The sequence below is a fragment of the Micromesistius poutassou genome (genome assembly GCF_964030765.1).
Source record: "Micromesistius poutassou genome assembly, chromosome: 10".
NCBI lineage: Eukaryota > Metazoa > Chordata > Actinopteri > Gadiformes > Gadidae > Micromesistius > Micromesistius poutassou.
In genome coordinates, this window is record NC_140280.1 from 3,402,211 (window position 1) to 3,422,147 (window position 19,937).

The 19,937-nt window shown below is 45.5% G+C and overlaps 1 protein-coding gene across 1 annotated transcript in view; it reads right to left on the reverse strand.

The window, feature by feature from the left end:
* LOC311353946 (cell adhesion molecule DSCAML1-like) overlaps positions 1-14,812 on the reverse strand; it is a gene marked incomplete at both ends in the record, with an annotated part of 58,822 nt that extends 44,010 nt beyond the window's left edge. Inside the window, 4 exon segments of the mRNA XM_084473732.1 lie at positions 2,746-2,892; positions 5,044-5,364; positions 14,591-14,701; positions 14,704-14,812. Coding sequence (XP_084329858.1) covers positions 2,746-2,892; positions 5,044-5,364; positions 14,591-14,701; positions 14,704-14,812 — 688 coding nt within the window.
* Positions 14,813-19,937: the final 5,125 nt, after the last annotated feature.

Sequence of the window (19,937 nt, forward strand, 5' to 3'; positions counted from 1 at the left end):
CTAATCACACACCACAAGTACACACTACAGACTACATACCCCTAATCACACACCACAAGTACACACTACAGACTACACACCCCAAATCACACACCACAACTACACACTACATACCCATATTCACATACAACAACTACATAATACCACTAAATACCAGTATACTCAACTACACATGCACACACGCACGCACACACACACACACACACACACACACACACACACACACACACACACACATTTCCACTATATTATATACACACCACACACATTATATCCCCCTTATTACACACTGTGACTACACACGACACATACAACATTACCCTATACTAAATACCCATACAAACCATCAAACGCACGCACTCACGCACGCACACACGCACACACACACACACACACACACACACACACACACACACACACACACACACACACACACACGCACACACACACCAACGCATTTGTTGTGTTGTCTCCCATTCTCCCTTTCTCCTATCTCCCAAACGTCCTCCTCATCTAAAACTTATTTTCCAACTGGTGACTTGTGGGTGTCCACTGAACAAGAGATCAGGGATCTCATGAGACCATCTCCTGGTTATGTTTTGGGTTTGCCTTGCTGTTCACAAACTGCTCTACATTGTAAATGAGAGAGTGTGTGTGTGAGAGTGTGTGTGTGAAGGAAGGTAAGAGAGTGACAGTGTGTGTAAGAGAGTGTGAGCAAGTGGCAGAGAGTTAGAGAAGGTGTATTTGTACGTCAGTGTAGTGTGTAGCAGATGTGTGCAATTAGGTGTGTGTGTGTGTGTGTGTGTAATCATGTCTGTATGCATGTACAGTATGTGTGTGTATGCATTTGTCTGTGTTTGTGTGTGTGTGTGTGTGTGTATGTGTGTTTGTGTTTGCATGTGTTAGCGGTAGGGATGTGAATAACTAAAATTTTTCATGGTCGAATAATCAGTGGGTGGTATGAACGAATAATCGATTATTCGATGTGTGCCGTCATTCACAAAGGCAGCCATGGATCGGCAAGAAATCACTATCTTAAACGCAAAAAAACAAACTTTAACAGTGATCAGTGTTTGTGTTGTATGCATATATATTAATATTTATGCTTGTATATTGTGTATATTGTTTTTCTGTACATGATTAATAATAATAAAAAATGTTAACGGTCCAAATGTTAAAAATCGGCTTTGACCCTCGGGAACGAATAATCGAATAATCGAATATTCTGACCCATCCCTAGTTAGCTAGTTATGTGTGTGTGTGTGTATGTGTGTGTGTGTGTGTGTGTGTGTGTGCATGCATGTGTGTGTGTGTGCATGTGTATGTGCATGTGTGTATGCATATGTGTATATGCATGTGTTCGTGTGTGTGTGTTCGTGTGTGTGCGTGCGTGCGTGTGTATGTGTGTGCGTACACAAAATATAAAACTCCATCTGTCGTGACCTGAGGCCATTCTTGCCCTACTACCCTCCTTGCTTTCCTTTCTTCTTTCTCCTCTACTCCTCTCTCCCTCTCCTCCCCTTCCTCCTCGCCCTCTCTCCCTCTCTTCTACTCCACTCTCCTCTCCTCCCATCCATGCTCCTCCCCTCTCCTCCCTCTCCTCCCTCTCCTCCGTCTCTACTCCTACCCTCCACATATCTTCTCCTCCTCTCTTCTCTCCTCTCCTCCCTTTCCCCTCCACTCCTCTCCTCTCCTCTTCACTCCTCTCATCTTCTCTCTGCTCCTCTCCTTCCTCTCCTCTTCTCCTCTCCTCTCCACTCCTCTCCTGTTTTCCTCCCTCTTCTCTCCACTCCTCTTCTCTCCACTTCTCTCCTCTTCTCTCCTCTCCTCGCCTCTCCTCTTGTCTCCTCCCTTCCACCTCTCATCTCCACTCCACGTTTAGAAGGCAACAAATGCATCATCATGATATATCGAACAACAAGCTCCATACACATTATATAATCATAAACTCAGTTTGCCTCACGTAAGGACCCATTGTATCGGGAATGACACACAAGCACACACGCACCCATACACACACACACACAGGCAACCACACACAGATAAGAATGAGGTTAATGAAGATGGATGTTGGGAGTCTCTAATTGTGGCCTGGTTGTTCAAGGACGAGGTGGAGAGAGAGAGGAGACACTTTTATATGTGATGGAGGAACACATCACAACTGTAGACACCAGGAGAACAGAGAGAGAGAGAGAGAGAGAGAGAGAGAGAGAGCGAGAGGGAGATATCAGAATCAGAAATACTTTATTGATCCCAGGGGAGAAATTGGGTGGTTGCAGTTGCTCCCATTCTAGAATAAAATATGTATAAGCGTACACACACTGTACATTTATAATGTATAAACAGACAGGACAGACAGCTTCGATCACAATGTGTGAGTACCAGTGAGGAAGAGGAGCAGGAAGAAGAGGGAGGTGAAAACGAGGAGATGGAAGTAGAAAATGGGGAGGCAGAGGAGGTGCGATAGGGGAAAGAGGCAGGAGAGGAGGGAGGGGGTGTTAATGTGTGTGTGTGTGTGTGTGTGTGAGAGTGTGCTTATGTGCGTGTTTGTGTGTGGGTGTGTGGTCACTGATCACTGAACAGGAGATGAGAGCAAGCAGATTTTCATTTCTTAACAATATACACCTCATACACACACACACACACACACACACACACACACACACACACACACACACACACACACACACACACACACACACACACACACACACACACACACCACATGTCGGCGGAGGGCTGTACCTGTCGTGATGGAGACAGTGTCTCTCTCCCAGGACACCACGCTCACGTACTCCTGCACCGCGGGGGGGATCAGGCACTTGAACACGGCCACGTTGCCCCGCATGGACCGCTGGTCAGCCACACGCACCGTGTAGGGTTCCCTGAACACTGCACACACACACACACACACACACACACACACACACACACACACACACACACACACACACACACACACACACACACACACACACACACACACACACACACACACACACACACACACACACACACACACACACACACACACCGTAAAGGTTATCTTCCCATTGTGGTGGCACTGTTGTTACATGCTTTTATCCAAAGCTTCCTACAACACTGAGAGTGTCCCTCACGTGACTCTCAGCATGGGTGGCCCCAGTCAGAAAAGAACCCCCAACCCTAGCAGTGTTAATGCCATGCTCTACCAGCTGAGCTACACACAGGAGGGAGGGGGAGCGGGGCCTGAGGAGGGGATGACGGAGGCGAGGAGGAGAGAAGGAGAGAGGGGAACATGTATAAGTGAACCTATGGTTGATGGTGCGTTGCATCCACTAGAGAGAGGAGAGGAGGGTAGAAGATGGGCAAGAGGGAGAAGAGGTGAGGAGAGCGGGAGGAGAGGGGTGAGCAGAGAGGGAGGAGAGAAGGAGAAAAGGTGAAGAGAGAGGGAGGAGAGGTGAGGAGAGGGAGGAGAGGGTGAGGAGAGAAGGAGAAAAGGTGAAGAGAGAGGGAGGAGACGGATGAGGAGAGGAGGAGGAGAGGGGGAGGAGATGGCCGAGGAGAGAGGGAAGAGAGAAGGAGGAGAGAAGCAGGAGATGGTCGAAGAGATAGGGAGGAGAGGTGAGGCTAGAGAGAGGTGGGGAGGGTCGTGGTGTTACATCCACTGCAGGTTCATTAAATATTTAAATATTTGCCACTCTGAATAAGCCCAGACTCATTAGTGGAATTACAGGAGGCAGGAATATGCGGAGGTTGCTAAGGAACTGATCCGATCCTCTTCCCTGGCAACAGCCGTGTGCAGAGACCAGCTCTGTCATTGCTACACAGGACATACATGTTGTTGTTTTGTTTGCCAGAGCAGACTCATGAAATCACACGCCCTGATGATATTAATGTAAGACAACTGAATGTGAAAATGTTCTGGATGTTGTTTCCGGTGTAAAAGGTATTCTGACTTCCCTCACTGACGTAATCCTCAACACCAAACTGTTTGCTGCCAAAATGCCTGGCATTAGAGTATTCTTTGTATTTATATTATTTGAATAATAATGAAGTAGTATATATAAGGGTATTATATGCAGTGGTATTATCAGATAGATATTATACATAATGTTAGTATAAGTATTATGGGAGTATTATGGGGTAGTATGCAACAGCATTATACACTGCTAAACATTGGTATAGTAGTAGTATAGTAGGAGTATTGTGTGTTTGGTGCTGTCGTCTCCCATCCCTCTGTGTTTCCTCCTGTCCTCTATAGTGCCAGGCTAAATATAGCCCCAGCACACTTCTTTAATTATCTCTCATTAACCAAGCTAAACGCTAATTGGTGCATCCCACTGATTGGCTGGCTGTAGCCGGGCGGAGGAGGAACAGAGGGGTGCGTGGGAGGTGTAGTTTGTCGTGGGCAAGGTGGATCAAGGTGCTGCGCTGATTGTGTCATTCTAATGTCATGACAACCTGTCATGCTCTATAACCACTCATACCAATGCTAGCTATAAATTCCTTTTGATACTAATACTGCATATAATAATATACATCCATGTGCAATACACTTTTGAATGTAGCCCTGTCAGTCAGTTTAACCTTGACACCTTTCTGTCAGCTTAACTTAACACTGTCCCTTAGTCTAATTTACACACCAGTCCCTCAATCTACCTAACCCACCTGTCCTTAAGTCTACCTTAAAAACATGTCCCTCTTGACACAGTCTACCTGACACACCTGTCTGTCAGTCTACCTGACATACCTGTCTGTCAGTCTACCTGACACACCTGTCCCTCAGTTTACCTGACACATCTGTCTGTCAGTCTACCTGAACCATCTGTCTGTCAGTCTACCTGACACATCTGTCTGTCAGTCTACCTGACACACCTGTTTGTCAGTCTATCTGACACACCTGTCTGTCAGTCTACCTGACACACCTGTCTCTCAGTCTACCTGACCCACCTGTCTCTCCGCCTACCTGACACACCTGTCCCTCAGTCTACCTGACACACCTGTCTCTCAGTCTACCTGACACCAAGTGCCACCTGTGGGTCAGGTGTGCACATGACTCACCAGCCTTGATGCGTATGTTGGGGCTGCGTATCTTCCCGGCCTGGTTCTCGGCGGTGCAGAAGTAGTCGTTGTCGTGGATGTAGCTGTTGTAGGCGGAGGGCGAGAAGGGGTACAGCTGCAGGGTGCCATTGGCGTGGACGTGGCGGATGTGGGGCACGTCGTAAATGTCATCGCCGGTGGCCAGGTACCAGCGCAGCGCGGCGCTGGGGGTGCCGGCTGCGGGGCAGGGCAGGGACACCCCCACAGAGCTGGAGTAGGTCACCCTCTGCAGGGAGGCATTCACAAAGTACAGCCTGCTGGTGCCCACATCCTCACTGTGTACTGGGGAGAGAGGACACAGTGCTAGGTTAGCAGCTACTACTCAACAATCTGTCATTTAGCAGAATGTCTCATCCAAAGCGCCTGACAGTGATCTTTCAAAGGTAGGTGTCTGTGGGGATGGAGCCCAGACCATTCTGGCTGAGAGTCCAACACCATAACTGCTAGACTATGGTATACCATATGAATAAATGGGAATGTTATGAGGGAATGTTTTGATCAGGGAATATAATGAACAGGGACTGTTATGAACAGGGAATGTTATGAAAAAGATAATGATATGAACAGGAAACTTTATGACAATGGAACGTTATGAAACAGGGAATGTAATGAACATATTATGATCAGGGATCTTATGATCTGGGAATGTTATGGTCAGGGAATGTTATGATCAGGGAATGTTATGATCAGGGAATCTTATTATCAGGGAATCTTATGATCAGGGGATCTTATGATCAGGGAATGTTGGGTTCAGGGGATGTCAGGAACAGGGAATTGTATGCACAGTGAATGTTATGATGCGGAGCGGGGGATGTCCTTTGGGTATGTAACAACATATTCATAAGCAATGTGTGTCAAGCGGCCAGCTGCAGACGAGGTCATGTGATGCTGAAAGCTGGGATTTGGGCTAAAGCTGTGATGGAAGGTGGACCGGGGGAGGGGCCTGCTACCTCTGGTAATGTGCAGCGCGTGTGCACATTAGGTCGTGCATAAGCGAGCAGGCGCACACACACACACACACACACACACACACACACACACACACACACACACACACACACACACACACAAACACACACATGCAGAGAGCGAGAGTTGGGGGGAGGGTTGATAGGTTATATGATTGAAATGCCAGACGCAGAGATTTAAGACTTTTTAATCTCCTTACATATTTACCACACACACACACACCCGCATACATGCATAAAACACACAAAAACACACACACACACACACACACACACACACACACACACACACACACACACACTAACACACAAATGACACCCACACACACACACACACATAATAACACACTCTAACACACACACACACAAACATAATAACACACTCTAACACACTCACACACACACACACACACACACACACATTTAAATATATTACACACACACACACAAACAAACACACACACACACACACACACACACACACACAAATAATAGCACAGGAATAGACACACAGACATACATACTCATCAAGTGAGGGTTTATTTGTACAACCCTTAATCACAATTACAGTCTCATAACACACACACACACACACACACACACACACACACACACACACACACACACACACACACACACACACACATACACACACACACACACACACACACACACACACACACACACACACACACACACACACACACACACACACACACAGGTGTCCCGGGACATCTTGGCACACAGATTTGAAGACAAGACGAGACCAAGGTAGTAAGGGAGATAAAGAATAAAGCAACGGGTTTAGGCTAGAGTCCAGCAAAACATCTCAGAAGCAGAACAGAACCCCATCACACCAGATGAGGCTTCACTGGGACCTGGCTGGTGCTAAGACTAGATACTCCTGCAGCATCCCTCCATGTTGTCAGAACAGTCACCTAGACTGAACTCTACACAGAAATGGGCAGTTCCACTCTAGATACTCCTGCAGTATTCCTCCATGTTGTTAGAACTGTCAACTAGTCTGAACTCTACACACAACAGGGCAGTGCCACTCTAGATACTCCTGCAGCCTCTCTCCATGTGGTCAGAACAGTCAACTAGTCTGAACTCTGCACAGGACAGGGCAGTACCACTCTAGATAATCCTGCAGTATTCCTCCATGTTGTCAGAACAGTCAACTAGTCTGAACTCTACACACAACAGGGCAATGCCATTCTAGATGAGATGGACTACTGTCACTGAGACATTGAAGCATTATAATAAGACAGCCTAGGATACTAGGTTACACAAAGCCCTAACACTACAAACACATTCACGTCTGTTTCTCTTATGATAGACAGCTACTTCTTTTAGTCACTGGTTTAGGTTGGTTCGGTTGGGTTGGTTTGGTTTGGATTCGTTTATTTTGAGTTGGTTTAGTTTAATTTGGGTTGGTTTGGTTTAGTTTGGGTTGTTTTGGTTTAGTTGGGTTGGTTTGGTTTATTTTCGGTTAGGTTGGTTTAGTTTGGATTGGCTGGTTAAGTTTGGGTTGGTTTAGTTAGGGTTAGTTTGGTATGGGTTGGTTAAGGTTAGGTTGGTTGTTTCAGTTTGATTTGGTTTGGGTTAATTTGGAATGGTTTAGTCTTTGGTTTTGTATGGTTTAGACCCTCCCATTGAGACTTGCAGCTCCTAGAACAAACTACAACATGTGGAGCCCAGCTGACCCCCCCAGCACCAGCCAGCACGCTAGCACACTATCACGCTACCGCTACCGCTCATGACCCCGGATCGAAGACTGCGCTCTCCCCCAGCACCGGTCAATAAACCAGCCGTTATAAATAGTTCTGCTGCTTGGTGTGTGTGTGCTACAGATGGTATAGGAATATGTCTGGTTCTGTGGTGGGCTGAGCTAAACCAGGTCACCCCCCCCCCCCCCCCCCCCCCCCACCCTGCAGATTACTGATAATGGCCCCATATTAAAGATTGCAATATCTATAATCTCCCATCGGGGGGAGGAGGAGGGTAAAGGGGGAGGGGGAGGGACAGAGTGCTGGGACAAGAGGGGGGAGCTTATGGGGTGAGGGGAGAACCTCTCTTACAGTAGATTATCTGGCCTGGGGGTCCGACAGGAGAGGGGGGCCCAGTGAAATGGAAAGGAGATCAGAGACAACATCCACTCACCCATAGTACCAGACACCACACACACATACACATAGACACACACACACACACACACACACACACACACACACATACACACACACTCACCCATAGTACCAGACACCACACACACACACACACACACACACACACACACACACACACACACACACACACACACACACACACACACACACACACACACACACACACACAGACACACAGACGCATGGACACACACACACACACACACACACACACACACACACACACACACACACACACACACACACACACACACACACACACACATCCCCTCACCTATAGTCCCTGACACCACACACACCCACACCCACATACACACACACACATACACACACACACAGACATCCCCTTACCCATAGTACCAGACACACACACAGACACAAGCACACACACAAACAACCACACTGCACACTGAAGTGTGCAGCAGGAGCAGCTCTGATCTCTATGGAGGGAGTTGGTTTCTATGGTGGCAGTGGCACTTACAGCACTCAGAAAACAACCATAAAACAATGGAACCACGCTGGACAGCATCAGCAAACACTCAAACCCTAACTAGGGTCGTGACCAAACGTCAGCACACGGAAACAAACAAGACTGCAAAAGTCACATTCTTTGTTTGGTTTTAAAAGCACACATTTGCTCTTGATGATGAATATGAAGGTTTAGCGTTTGTGAAGCCTTCGCTTAATTTGTCTATTTGATTGTGCACATATAGTATAAGACTTTAGGGTTCACATTACGTATCGTATCACGTTCTGACTTTCTGTTCTCTGTCCAGCTTTTAGAAAACTTTAGAAACTTGCCTCATCTCATTTTGCAGACATCTTACAACTTACTCCAACTCCACTATTAGAAGTATTATTACATTATTATTAACATGGATCCTTTGCGTTGCATTAGTCCATGGACTAGACCTCATCTCTATGGAATGAATCTAAATGGGAGAGATTTTTGTGCGTTTTGGTCTGGAACCTTTGAAGAAATTGTGCATACATTCGGTTTATGTGCTGTTGATGTATTCAATTATTAATTAATCTTTGAATTTAGGTTTGATTGACCTTTGTGAATCTGACTTCATCCGAGTTCATGTTCTCTGTAACTACGGGTCTGTCTGCCCACTTATGTGAGTGATGGATGGAGTGAAGCAGGAGGAAGAGGAGAGAGTGCGCGGGAGGAAGAGGACGTGTTAAGCGCCACAGAGGGTCCATTCAGGGTGGTTTGAAGGTCCACCAGAGAGCCCACACCGGAGTTAATCCTCCATTAATTAAACCAGAGCTGTTAAGGACCGAGCGCTCACACAACAGGTAGCTGACATCGCCGCCTAACACCTGCCCTGGGAGAGACTTATATTCCAAATGAAATCAAATCTTCTAAAGCTGTATCGATCTGACGGCCAGAAGGGCTTCCTCCAGGACAACCAATCACGATCCTCCTCTGACGCCGGGATCATTGTCATTCACAAACACGAGCGCACTGCCCACCCCGGACACCACCGCAAATGAAATATGTTTTTTATGGTCGGACAGGGCCGCGCGGGTGTGGCGGGGCGAGGCTGTCAGCGCTGCGCCGCACACGTCCTGGAGCGGCCCATGAATATGGATGCCAGCGCGCCAACTCATCACCTATGCAAGAATCCTGCATGCATAATGCAGCGCATCCACGCCTCGCATCCACGCCTCGCCGTGCCCACGTGCATGAGTGTGCATAAGCATACACACACACACACACACACACACACATACACACACACAGAAACATGCACGGCTGCACTCATATGCACGGCTGCACACACACACACACACACACACACACACACACACACACACACACACACAGGTTTACAAATAAACAGCTAGGGTGGAACAGGAGACTCACTAGAAAACATTGTGACGAGCAGGTAAACAAACGGCAGGAGTGAGGCGTGGGCTGCACCCTCACCCCCTCACCCCCTCACCCCTCACCTCCCCTCACCCCTGCCTCATCTCCCCTCACTCCAGTGCTCACAGGCCCTCCTGATCACCACCTGGGCTCCTCCCGCCATTGTAAACATATCATGTGCGTCTGCTGCACTACATAACATCTAATACACAACCACACAACACACTAACACAACACGTTAACGCAACACATAACGTACTATAACACAACAAAACACAGCAACAATACACTACCACCCAACACACTAACACAATACATCGACACAACATTTAATACACTAACACACAACAGACTAACACAACACATCAACACAACATACAATACACTACCACACAACACGTCAACACAACACAACAGACCACCAAACAACACACTAACACAACATACAATAGACTAACACTATACATAAACACAACATAAAATACACTAACACACACACACTAACAGACAAAACAGTAAACAAATCAACACGCAAACAAACAACACACGAATACAGAAAAATGCAGATAAAAACAACATAGAGAAGAGACCACCTCCTCTCCTCCTCCCCCTCCTCTGCTTCTCCACCTTCTCTTCACCTCCACCTCAACCTCCTCCTCCTCCGTCTGACCTCCCATCGTTCCCCTCCTCTCATTTCAGTTCACTAACGACTTCATCACCTGGCCCCATGATGTCACTTCCTCTGTTTTTGTGGGTGCAGAACCCTGACTTTGAGAGCCACTGCTCTGTGTGAGGGGGGGGGGGGGAGGAGAGAACAGAGGAGAGAGAGGAGGTGAAGGGAGGAGAGAACAGAGGAGAGAGAGGAGGTGAAGGGAGGAGAGAACAGAGGAGAGAGAGGAGGTGAAGGGAGAGAGAGGAGAACAGGATGGAGATTGAGGAAGGAGGAGGTGTGAACTCCTGGATTGGCGGTGGGGGGGGGGGGGGGCGTTGCTGGTAAGTAGTTGTTTGGCGTGTGGACAAGTGTGTGTGTGTGTGTGTGTGCGCGCGTGTGTGTGTGCGTGTGTGTATGTGTGTGTGTTTGTGTGTGCAGGATGGACGGACTATGGGGGGGTTATATCTAATTAAGACGAGGGTGTGCCCCAACACCTCATTCTTTTTTTTTTTACGTTAGCCCCCCTCCCCCCCCCCCCCCCCCTCCCATGCTGTGTCAGGGAAACAGTGTGCTAGTTCAGCAGTCCCCTGGGACCTGCCCCCCCCTCCACACACACACACACATCAAAGCCTCCTGTTCCTCTTAATGTGAATATCAACTCAGAGCTCCACCAGTCCCCTCAGCAGTCTGCATAACACGCCCCTCCCCCAGCCTTTAATTCTGCCTAGTGATGAGGGAGGGAGAAGGAGGGAGGGAGGGAGAGTGTGAGAGAGGGAGGGGAGTAACTGCTAGGGGAAACGGGAGGAGGTGAAGAGAGAGAGAGAGAGAGAGAGAGAGAGAGAGAGAGAGAGAGAGAGAGAGAGAGAGAGAGAGAGAGAGAGGCAGAGATAGGTGAGAAAAAGAGGCAAAGGATGGAAACAAATAGAAAATAATCCTTTAAAAACGTGATTCTGCGATTAGATTAAAAATAAGCAAAACCGATGAAAGCAGTGATTAATTATGACTCTTCTGTGACGTTGAATTGGTCAGATGAGGACCGGAAAGAGAGAAGGTTTCACTTTTTTTTTGCAGCAGCATCCTTCGCGCCTCGTGCGCTCGGGCACGAACAGGTCGAAATTCGAGGCGTATACGTTCATGTTTCGTTCTAGAACACACTTTTGCGGGTACGTTAAAATGTGCTGGTTTATCGGGGTGGACGGGGGCACTTTAGGAATGTCCGACAGGTTGTTAAGTCCTTCGTAAAGAAAGCCGAGGAGGCCTTTTCAGGGAGTTAAAGTGGGCCTGTCGGTCAGCCTCGGACACGAAGACTCGCTGAAGTCAAACTAAACGACGATCAGAATCAAAACAGAGTTAACAGATGACGCATAAAACGTAAATATTTGTGAACAGATTCGATTGGCAAAATACAAGCTGGCAATCATGGATACTCCTGTCGTTGGGTGGAGTCTCAAATTGCAACGCAGATTGAGCAGCCAATAGGCACGCAGGGATTCAGCAGCGGGGGTGCGTGTGTTTGGGGGAGGGGGGCTGGAGGGGGAATCACGAGGTGAAGGTTGACGGATTGCCCTACACTGATTACTATTTTATTTTAACCAAGTGATAAAGTTATTATTAAAGACTGTTTTATCAAGGCCTAGTATTTATATTGGTAATTATAGGGTTAGGGTTCGTTAATTAACTTAAATATTTTAACGTTTCAAACGTTGCTCATTGTCCTTATTATATTTAAATTACAAAAATAAATAGGTATAATTACACTCATAATGACTACATCACCTACACGGGTTGTCTATAGAAAGAAATGGGTTGTTAGCCCAAAATATATTTATATAACCAATACATTATAGGCTACGTGTAGCCCTGCTTAATCAGTGACATAAAGCCAAATATAAGACAACGATTCTAACCTCTTTTTTTATTACAACTTTCATATCAAATGCAATCTAAATGAAATTAGAGCCAAGCAGCCCGAATGTGAGGTGGGTTCTCGTCCTGTTAATAATCGAAAATAGGACATATGTTCCATTATATATTCTCTAGCATATATGATCTGAAGAGTTATGGTCGGAGAGAAAATACAAATGTTCGTAAATAAGAACGGTGTGGGCCTATCGGTCTGGTGTGTTTTAAACCAACTGTCACCCGACTGTCAGGGGAGTCAAGTCGGATTCAGATTATTAATGTGGAGAGCCCATAAGGGGCTGCCCCCATTACGTCCCCCAACACACCAATACATGCGTTCACGCGTGTGTGCGCGTGCCCGCGCGGGGCTCCAGGTGCGCTGTTAGGGGGAACAAGCCCGGGCTGGTCCACCGCAGCACCTGGACACCACATATATTTATTCAAAAGAGCTGATTTAAATATGTCCGCCCGCAAATAACATGTCCCCTACTTTAAATTGCACAGGCCCTAAATATATATAAACACAGGCCTACTGCTGGTTAAATAACGCTGCGCAGGGATGTGATCATCAGCCTTTAAATGAACAGAATGCGGTATAAAGAATCGTCAGTAAACACTGAGGAGCAGGAAACACCGCCGAGCGCGAGGCCTCGGCTGCACAATTCATTAACTCACCATTAAAAATATCACAACGAGAACAACACTGCAAACACACGAATGACCAGCGAATCGTCTGAATTAAACTTAAATCAGGACAATATTTTCCTGGGGCTCGTCTGTAGATTAAAGACCACATTCAGATCAGCAGTCCCCATGTTGAGGGTTTGTGGCAGCGACACTAACATAATTTAAAACATGTTCAGACATGTTTCCAATGGGCAGAGTGCTTTAATGGAGAGATGTGTGGTGAGTTGGAGTTGTTTTTCATATTGTGAGGATTATTATAATGCACTGGAATAGCAGGGGATCAACTAACAGGGTCAGGGATTTATGTGACCAAAGAAATATGAAAAGAAAAATCGACAGGAAGACTGAGATATAATTATGCTGCCCTCCATAAAGGCCTAAATGTGTAAATCAGAAAACAATAAAAAAAATATATATGTATTTATATATTAGCATATTGTGATAGAAACATTTGAATTCAACGTAATGGTGAATTACATTGCCAAACATTGGTTGTGCACAAGCAAATGAGCCAAACCCTGCAAAACCCATTTCTAATAATTATTCAGTCTGAACAGCATTTGTGGTGGAGCTGAATTAGCCACATTTAGAGGGAAGATGGCCTCTTAACGGAGAGCACCCAGCGAACAGCTGCAGCCCCCCGGAGACACAAGGAAGCCTTTCACAAATCACTAAACACTCCCAAATATGTCAAATGTGGCCAGCAACTTTGAGAGAGAACTGTCAAGTTGAGAAGTAAAGTAATCGATTTGTCCTTTTCTCCGGCCTCTCGTTCGCGCAGCTTCTCTCCATCCCTCTCTCCCTCTCTCTCTGTATTTGCACCCCATTCTCCCTATTCAGCCATTTTACATATTCATAACTGTAGATGGTAATGCGAAAACAAACCCTGCTATCCCCACCATCCCTGACGCCGCGCGTCCATTTCACCCAAAACGTCGAGCAAAAAGCCCCCCACCTGGCATGCAGAACATCTGTACTTGTGTGAACGCGGTGCGTCTTTACATTTAGTTTCATTAAACAATCTATTCTTCTCAAGTTCTCATTATGGCTCACAGTGACACATTACAGCCCAGGACTCCACGTCCTGCATTCCTCCCTATCCCCGCCGCACACAAACCACCGCTTTGAGTCCAATCACGCACAATATTACTACTTTAAACCAAACTGTGCAGAAGTGAGACATTATGGGTTTTACAAACATGCATAAGGATCGAATCTCGTGTTTTTTTCCTACCTTCATGGAGAGAGTACAACAGGAGTAAAGTTACAAGCCACATGCCATAAATAGCAGGTCTATTCTTCAGGAATATTTGGCAATCCTGGCGAGTGAGAGACGCAGTTTTGGGCCAGGCAGTGCTCCGCGCTGGACTGGCGACTGTGTTCCCGGGAGGTGTCTCCAGCCCTGACGCCCCGCTAGCCATGGCGGGGAAATGAGGAGCGCCGCGGCCCCGCCCATACTCCCATCTCGCGGAGAGATTACCATACATACCAATTCATCTTTAACGCAACACAACCCCACGCGCCGCACCGCCGCCAGCCCGGGACGCCGCTCGCTCTCCGAGAAATACTGATATTGTGTATTTTAATGTTTATAAAATCCGTTTTTGAGGGAAAGTGGATTAACCCCCCAAAGAGAGCCAGGGACACCTTTGGAGCGCGCGCCCACCTGTGCGCCACAAAACCGAAGCCTTCTTTTGCGCAACGGACCCACGAGCCAAACCAGGAGCCGAACGGGATTCTACCCAGCAACCTTTTCTCGAAGCATTCCAGCTGGACTGAGCTGTTATACCAACAGTTAACGTCTTTACATAAACCGTCCGTAGAGGCTGGAGAAAACCAAGCACATGCAAGACATGAGACGAGAAGACGGGAATAAAAGAGACTTGGTTTTAATAAAACTGCAATCTTTTTATAAGGCTTTGGTGAGTCTTCACTACAGGGAACTTTTTAGACTGTCTGTCTTGGGTTGTCACACACACACACACACACACACACACACACACACACACACACACACACACACACACACACACACACACACACACACACACACACACACACACACACACACACACACACACACACACACACACACACTCTCTCTCTCTCTCTCGCCCCTCTCTCACTATCTCTGCCATTCTACTCTCTCTCTCTCTCTCTCTCTCTCTCTCTCTCTCTCTCTCTCTCTCTCTCTCTCTCTCTTTTACACTGCACCACCTATTGGTAAATGGAGGAGTGTGATTTGGTAAAAAAAAAAAAAAAAAAATAGCTTCATAATATGTGTATTCTCTTTTAAGACCGCTTTTATGCAAAATAGACCCAGAAGCAGATGCGTGCATGCAAGGCATAAATACAAAATATACAAATTGGGCTACGTTTTGTGTAATTTATTTTAAGTAGCCTACATGCTAGGCTATGTTTAAATTACTCATAATTAACCAAAGGCATAGCTATTGAAATGAACACACAAAACCTCACTCCCTCACTCCACAATTAAAGGTGATTAAATGCCACCCCTTCTTTGTATTAATGTGACCGCGGATAATGATAGCTGCACGTTTCACTTCAATATTTGCATGAAGGTTTATAAAATAAGACACGGTGGCCCTTTTTAATGGGGCTACACGGGGAACATTGCATATTAATATTGATCAAATGGAAATAGAGGCCCACGATTTTTTAAATTATAGATGGCTTGTTTGAATCAGTTTTAGCGCTATCTATCAGTGTGAGAAGAACCACGAATCAAACCTCCATGAGCAATAGGCCTGGTTTAAGTTTCGATTACAAAACGGCTCGATTTGAACGACAAACGGCGCAATGCTCCGTTTCTCTGTGTGCTCGGCCAATTTAAACATTTAAATGTGATATCCCAGCAGCGCCTGTGTTGTCTGGGGAGCGGGGTTAATCCCCGGCGGGGCTCCGGCGACTCGCAGCAGGCCCACCGCCACACGACGGGCCTCGGAGAGGAGGACGGGGACCGCGTCTCTGCTGCCCCCTGCTGTCAGGAACCACGATGGCAGGCCCAGGGCTCTCACTTAAACACGCCATTACAGGTCGAACAAGAAAACACCACGTATGAACGAACTGAAAGGACCAAACCGCGAAGACAATGAACACATCCGCCAGCCGCCGACATCTGTTCACTGAGAGCCTTACTTCTCTCGGCCGGTGGCGGTTGGTCGTGTGGACTGTGGACGTGTTCGGACTCCTCTGACCGCTGGAAACAAAGTTCAACCAGAGGAGGACACAAAACTTTGATAGCGCTCAAAAACAACCAATCATTTTAACACGTTTGTGTCTAATAACTTACGTTCTCACGGACACTTTTTAGACATTTAACACTGGAGCTAACGTTAGCTCTACATAGCAACACTCATCGATGAAGCAACGGTCCTGGACGGTTGGTTCTTCCCGCCACAGTGGGGTTGCCTGGCAGCGCGAGGGACTGACCCACGGGACTGACAGGAGTCAGGAGACACCTCGCGAGAACCTGTCGTATGCGACAGGAAAAATGGCCGACAGGGAAAATACCCAATCTGGGAAATTTAATTGATTTCCGTTATGTTAACAGATTTATATATATATATTTAATATGATACATTAAGGCCCAAACATATTTATTAAAGCCTTATTTAAGCTCTACTAGCTTCTACCCCCTAAATTGTTGTTTTAACATAATGCATTGCAATACTAAACAGTCTCCAAAAACAATACTGTGAGTCATAAAAAAATAATCACACCCACACACACTTTTAGCTTTCAATCTAAACTTTATTTGACTTTGTGAGTATTTATTGATATGGTTGTGAGTGGGAACATCATTTGAGGGTGAGCGTGATGCTGGCCGTTTTTCCGCGGTTAGCAGTTAGCTCTTATCTGGATGAATCCCGTCGCCCTGTTGGTATTGCTTACAATGTCATCACAGTAACTCAAATGTGAAGTGTGACTAAACAGTTGAACGTTACTTTCCCTTGCATAGAGTTGCATGTCATCTGCATATATATCGTCCTTATTGCAGCAATGTCAATGCTCAATCTCCATCCATCTATTCCAGATATAAAGCGAAAGGCAACTTTCTCTTCTAACAATAAAATGAAGCGCGTTAAGGTGTTGTGTAGAGATTAGCTGCATGCTTTTGGTGCAAATCGGTTTAAAATAATCTAGACATTTTTTTTATAGTCCAGATTTATGTTGATGTCCTTCATTCTTTCCCAAATATAAAGTGCTGAAACCTCCTGTGTGAGGTGTGATTCCAGTAGCATGTTGGTTTGTTCTAGCGCCGCCAACCAATACTTCATCATACTAGCAATCAAGTTCAAGTGTTACCTTATACAAAACAGTTCACAGATGAGCTAAATCATAGGAAATAAATGTAAAAATAGATACCAAAACAACTTCCAAAGTAAGAAAAACTTCCAACACATCAATACTTCATGTAGTTTTCAAATCACATCATTGTAAAAACCAACATGAAAAACTGTAAAATAAACATAAAAACAACGCACATTAATATCACGTGAACTCATACCCTTATACTCTTCTTCCACATCACCCTGATATGTGCAATAGGGGTTCTTCCGGCAACATCAACACAACATGACACACCCAAGTACAGAGGTACTGTTAATACTTAGGTTCTTTATAATATACAGACACAAAAAGATAGCATTGTTTAAAGTGCCTGATAGATTCTCACTTTACAGTATTGCTTTTGAGCCATGGAGGCACATCAAGAGTGCTTTAAGACAAACAACAACCTGTCACTAGACAGCGCTTTCCGCAGTCCAGCATAGACCACTCCGTTGTAACTTTACCTACTGCTCATCTGTCTCCAGAACTATCCGTCACACACACCAGAGGTATTGTTTTTTATAAGCGGACATTCAGTGTCTAGAAGGTGCAAAACTAGTATGCTGGAAATGGCCTCAATGATGTGTTTCATTGGTTCATTTTATGCTGTAAAATTGAACTGAAAACGTGAAGTATTCCTGTCTTGATGTAGCAATGTATTTTATATGTTTTATTTTATGGCTTTCCCAGTTTGGCACAAGCCAGTGTCCTTTTTCCGACAACCCAATTAACGGTCTGTGACACCGCGTGTGCATTAATTTAGTTATATGTAATATATAATCTGATGGTATGCTTGACTGAACTACACAAGCAAACATGTTTGTTTCTTTAGCTATTTCTTTGATTCTTCATAACAGGGAGGCCATCTTTAGCCTTTATTAACTTATTTAATGTTAAAAATTGAATGTTTTTTAAATTGAATGCCAAACCACAAAATGTGGAATCATATAGTGTTTGTAAATCTAGGACCAATCAGAGTGCAAGTTCTTCTACTGGGACGGGCTAGAGAAGAGGTCATGGATGGCCATGACAGCTAACCTATAGCAGAGAAGCTATAAGCGTGGGCGCAGGTAAACAGTAGTAGAAGAAGAAGATATATTCCCAAAAAGGAACGTTCAAGCACTGTGCCTAAAGTTCTGCCCAGTTGCTTCACATGCTGCGAATGCATTGGTTATATAAGACTTGAAGCAGCATCCGAGGAGGGACATTCCTGGTTCTACAGGGACTTGGTAAGGGGATTGTCTATCATTCAGTAGCATGTCGTATTACTGGTAGCGTTTGCACTATAAAGACACGATCCCCTGGTAGGCAGAGGGTAGCAGCTAACAGGCACCTGTGTTTCGTATCAAGCGAAGAAAGGAAGAGCTGGGCTCAGTCCTTGCATACTTTTTGTTTTGCTTATAAAAATGTTTTTTTTCCTGCTACTATTATCTTTTTTTTTTAATATTCAACTTGGTCACCTATAAAATGCAATGAGATCCAGGAGTGATGTCAGGGTGTAATATAAAATAAACAAAATAAAACAACAGCTGATCATTTCTTACGATTCTTCGTGTGAGGTAAAGCAATGTTCAGCCATTCACACGACTGTAACTGCACAATGCCCTGTTAAGCAGTGAAATAGAGGAGACAAATAAACACCATCTTCTAGCGATAAGAACATGGGGGTGGAACACTCCGGCTGTGGCCATGAAAGATATTTAAAATATTTTATGAGTTAAATCTTTTGCCACAAATTCTGTCCTCACAAAACACTAATGTGCTGACCTCACCGATGATCGAGATAAGATGATGTAGGATTCTAGATGATAACATCTACAGTAGAAGCTCTATCTGGAAAGTCTGCTTGCAGGAAGCATGTGCGTTGAGCCTTGCTTCTAAAGACCACACTCCTTGTGAAAGTAGCCAATCCAGTAGGTTCCTTCTGCTTCACATAACTGATCAAGTTAAAGACTCCAAAACGGTTTTGAGATATTCTATATAAACGACTGTCTGTATAGAATGGCTGGAAGGCCTTTTGGTGCACGTTTAGGTCATCATCTTTAGGTTAGCTTCTGTGAATATTTTGAATAGCTAGGGGCCACAGCCAGGTAGGTTATTTTGGTGAGGTTATTTTTCTTTAGATATCAACTTGAATATAATGAAGATCTAAGTCTGCAGGGATATATTCATACTGAAACATATGCGTAGGTTAGAATATGAATATTCCTTTGTCCTCATGCACAGCC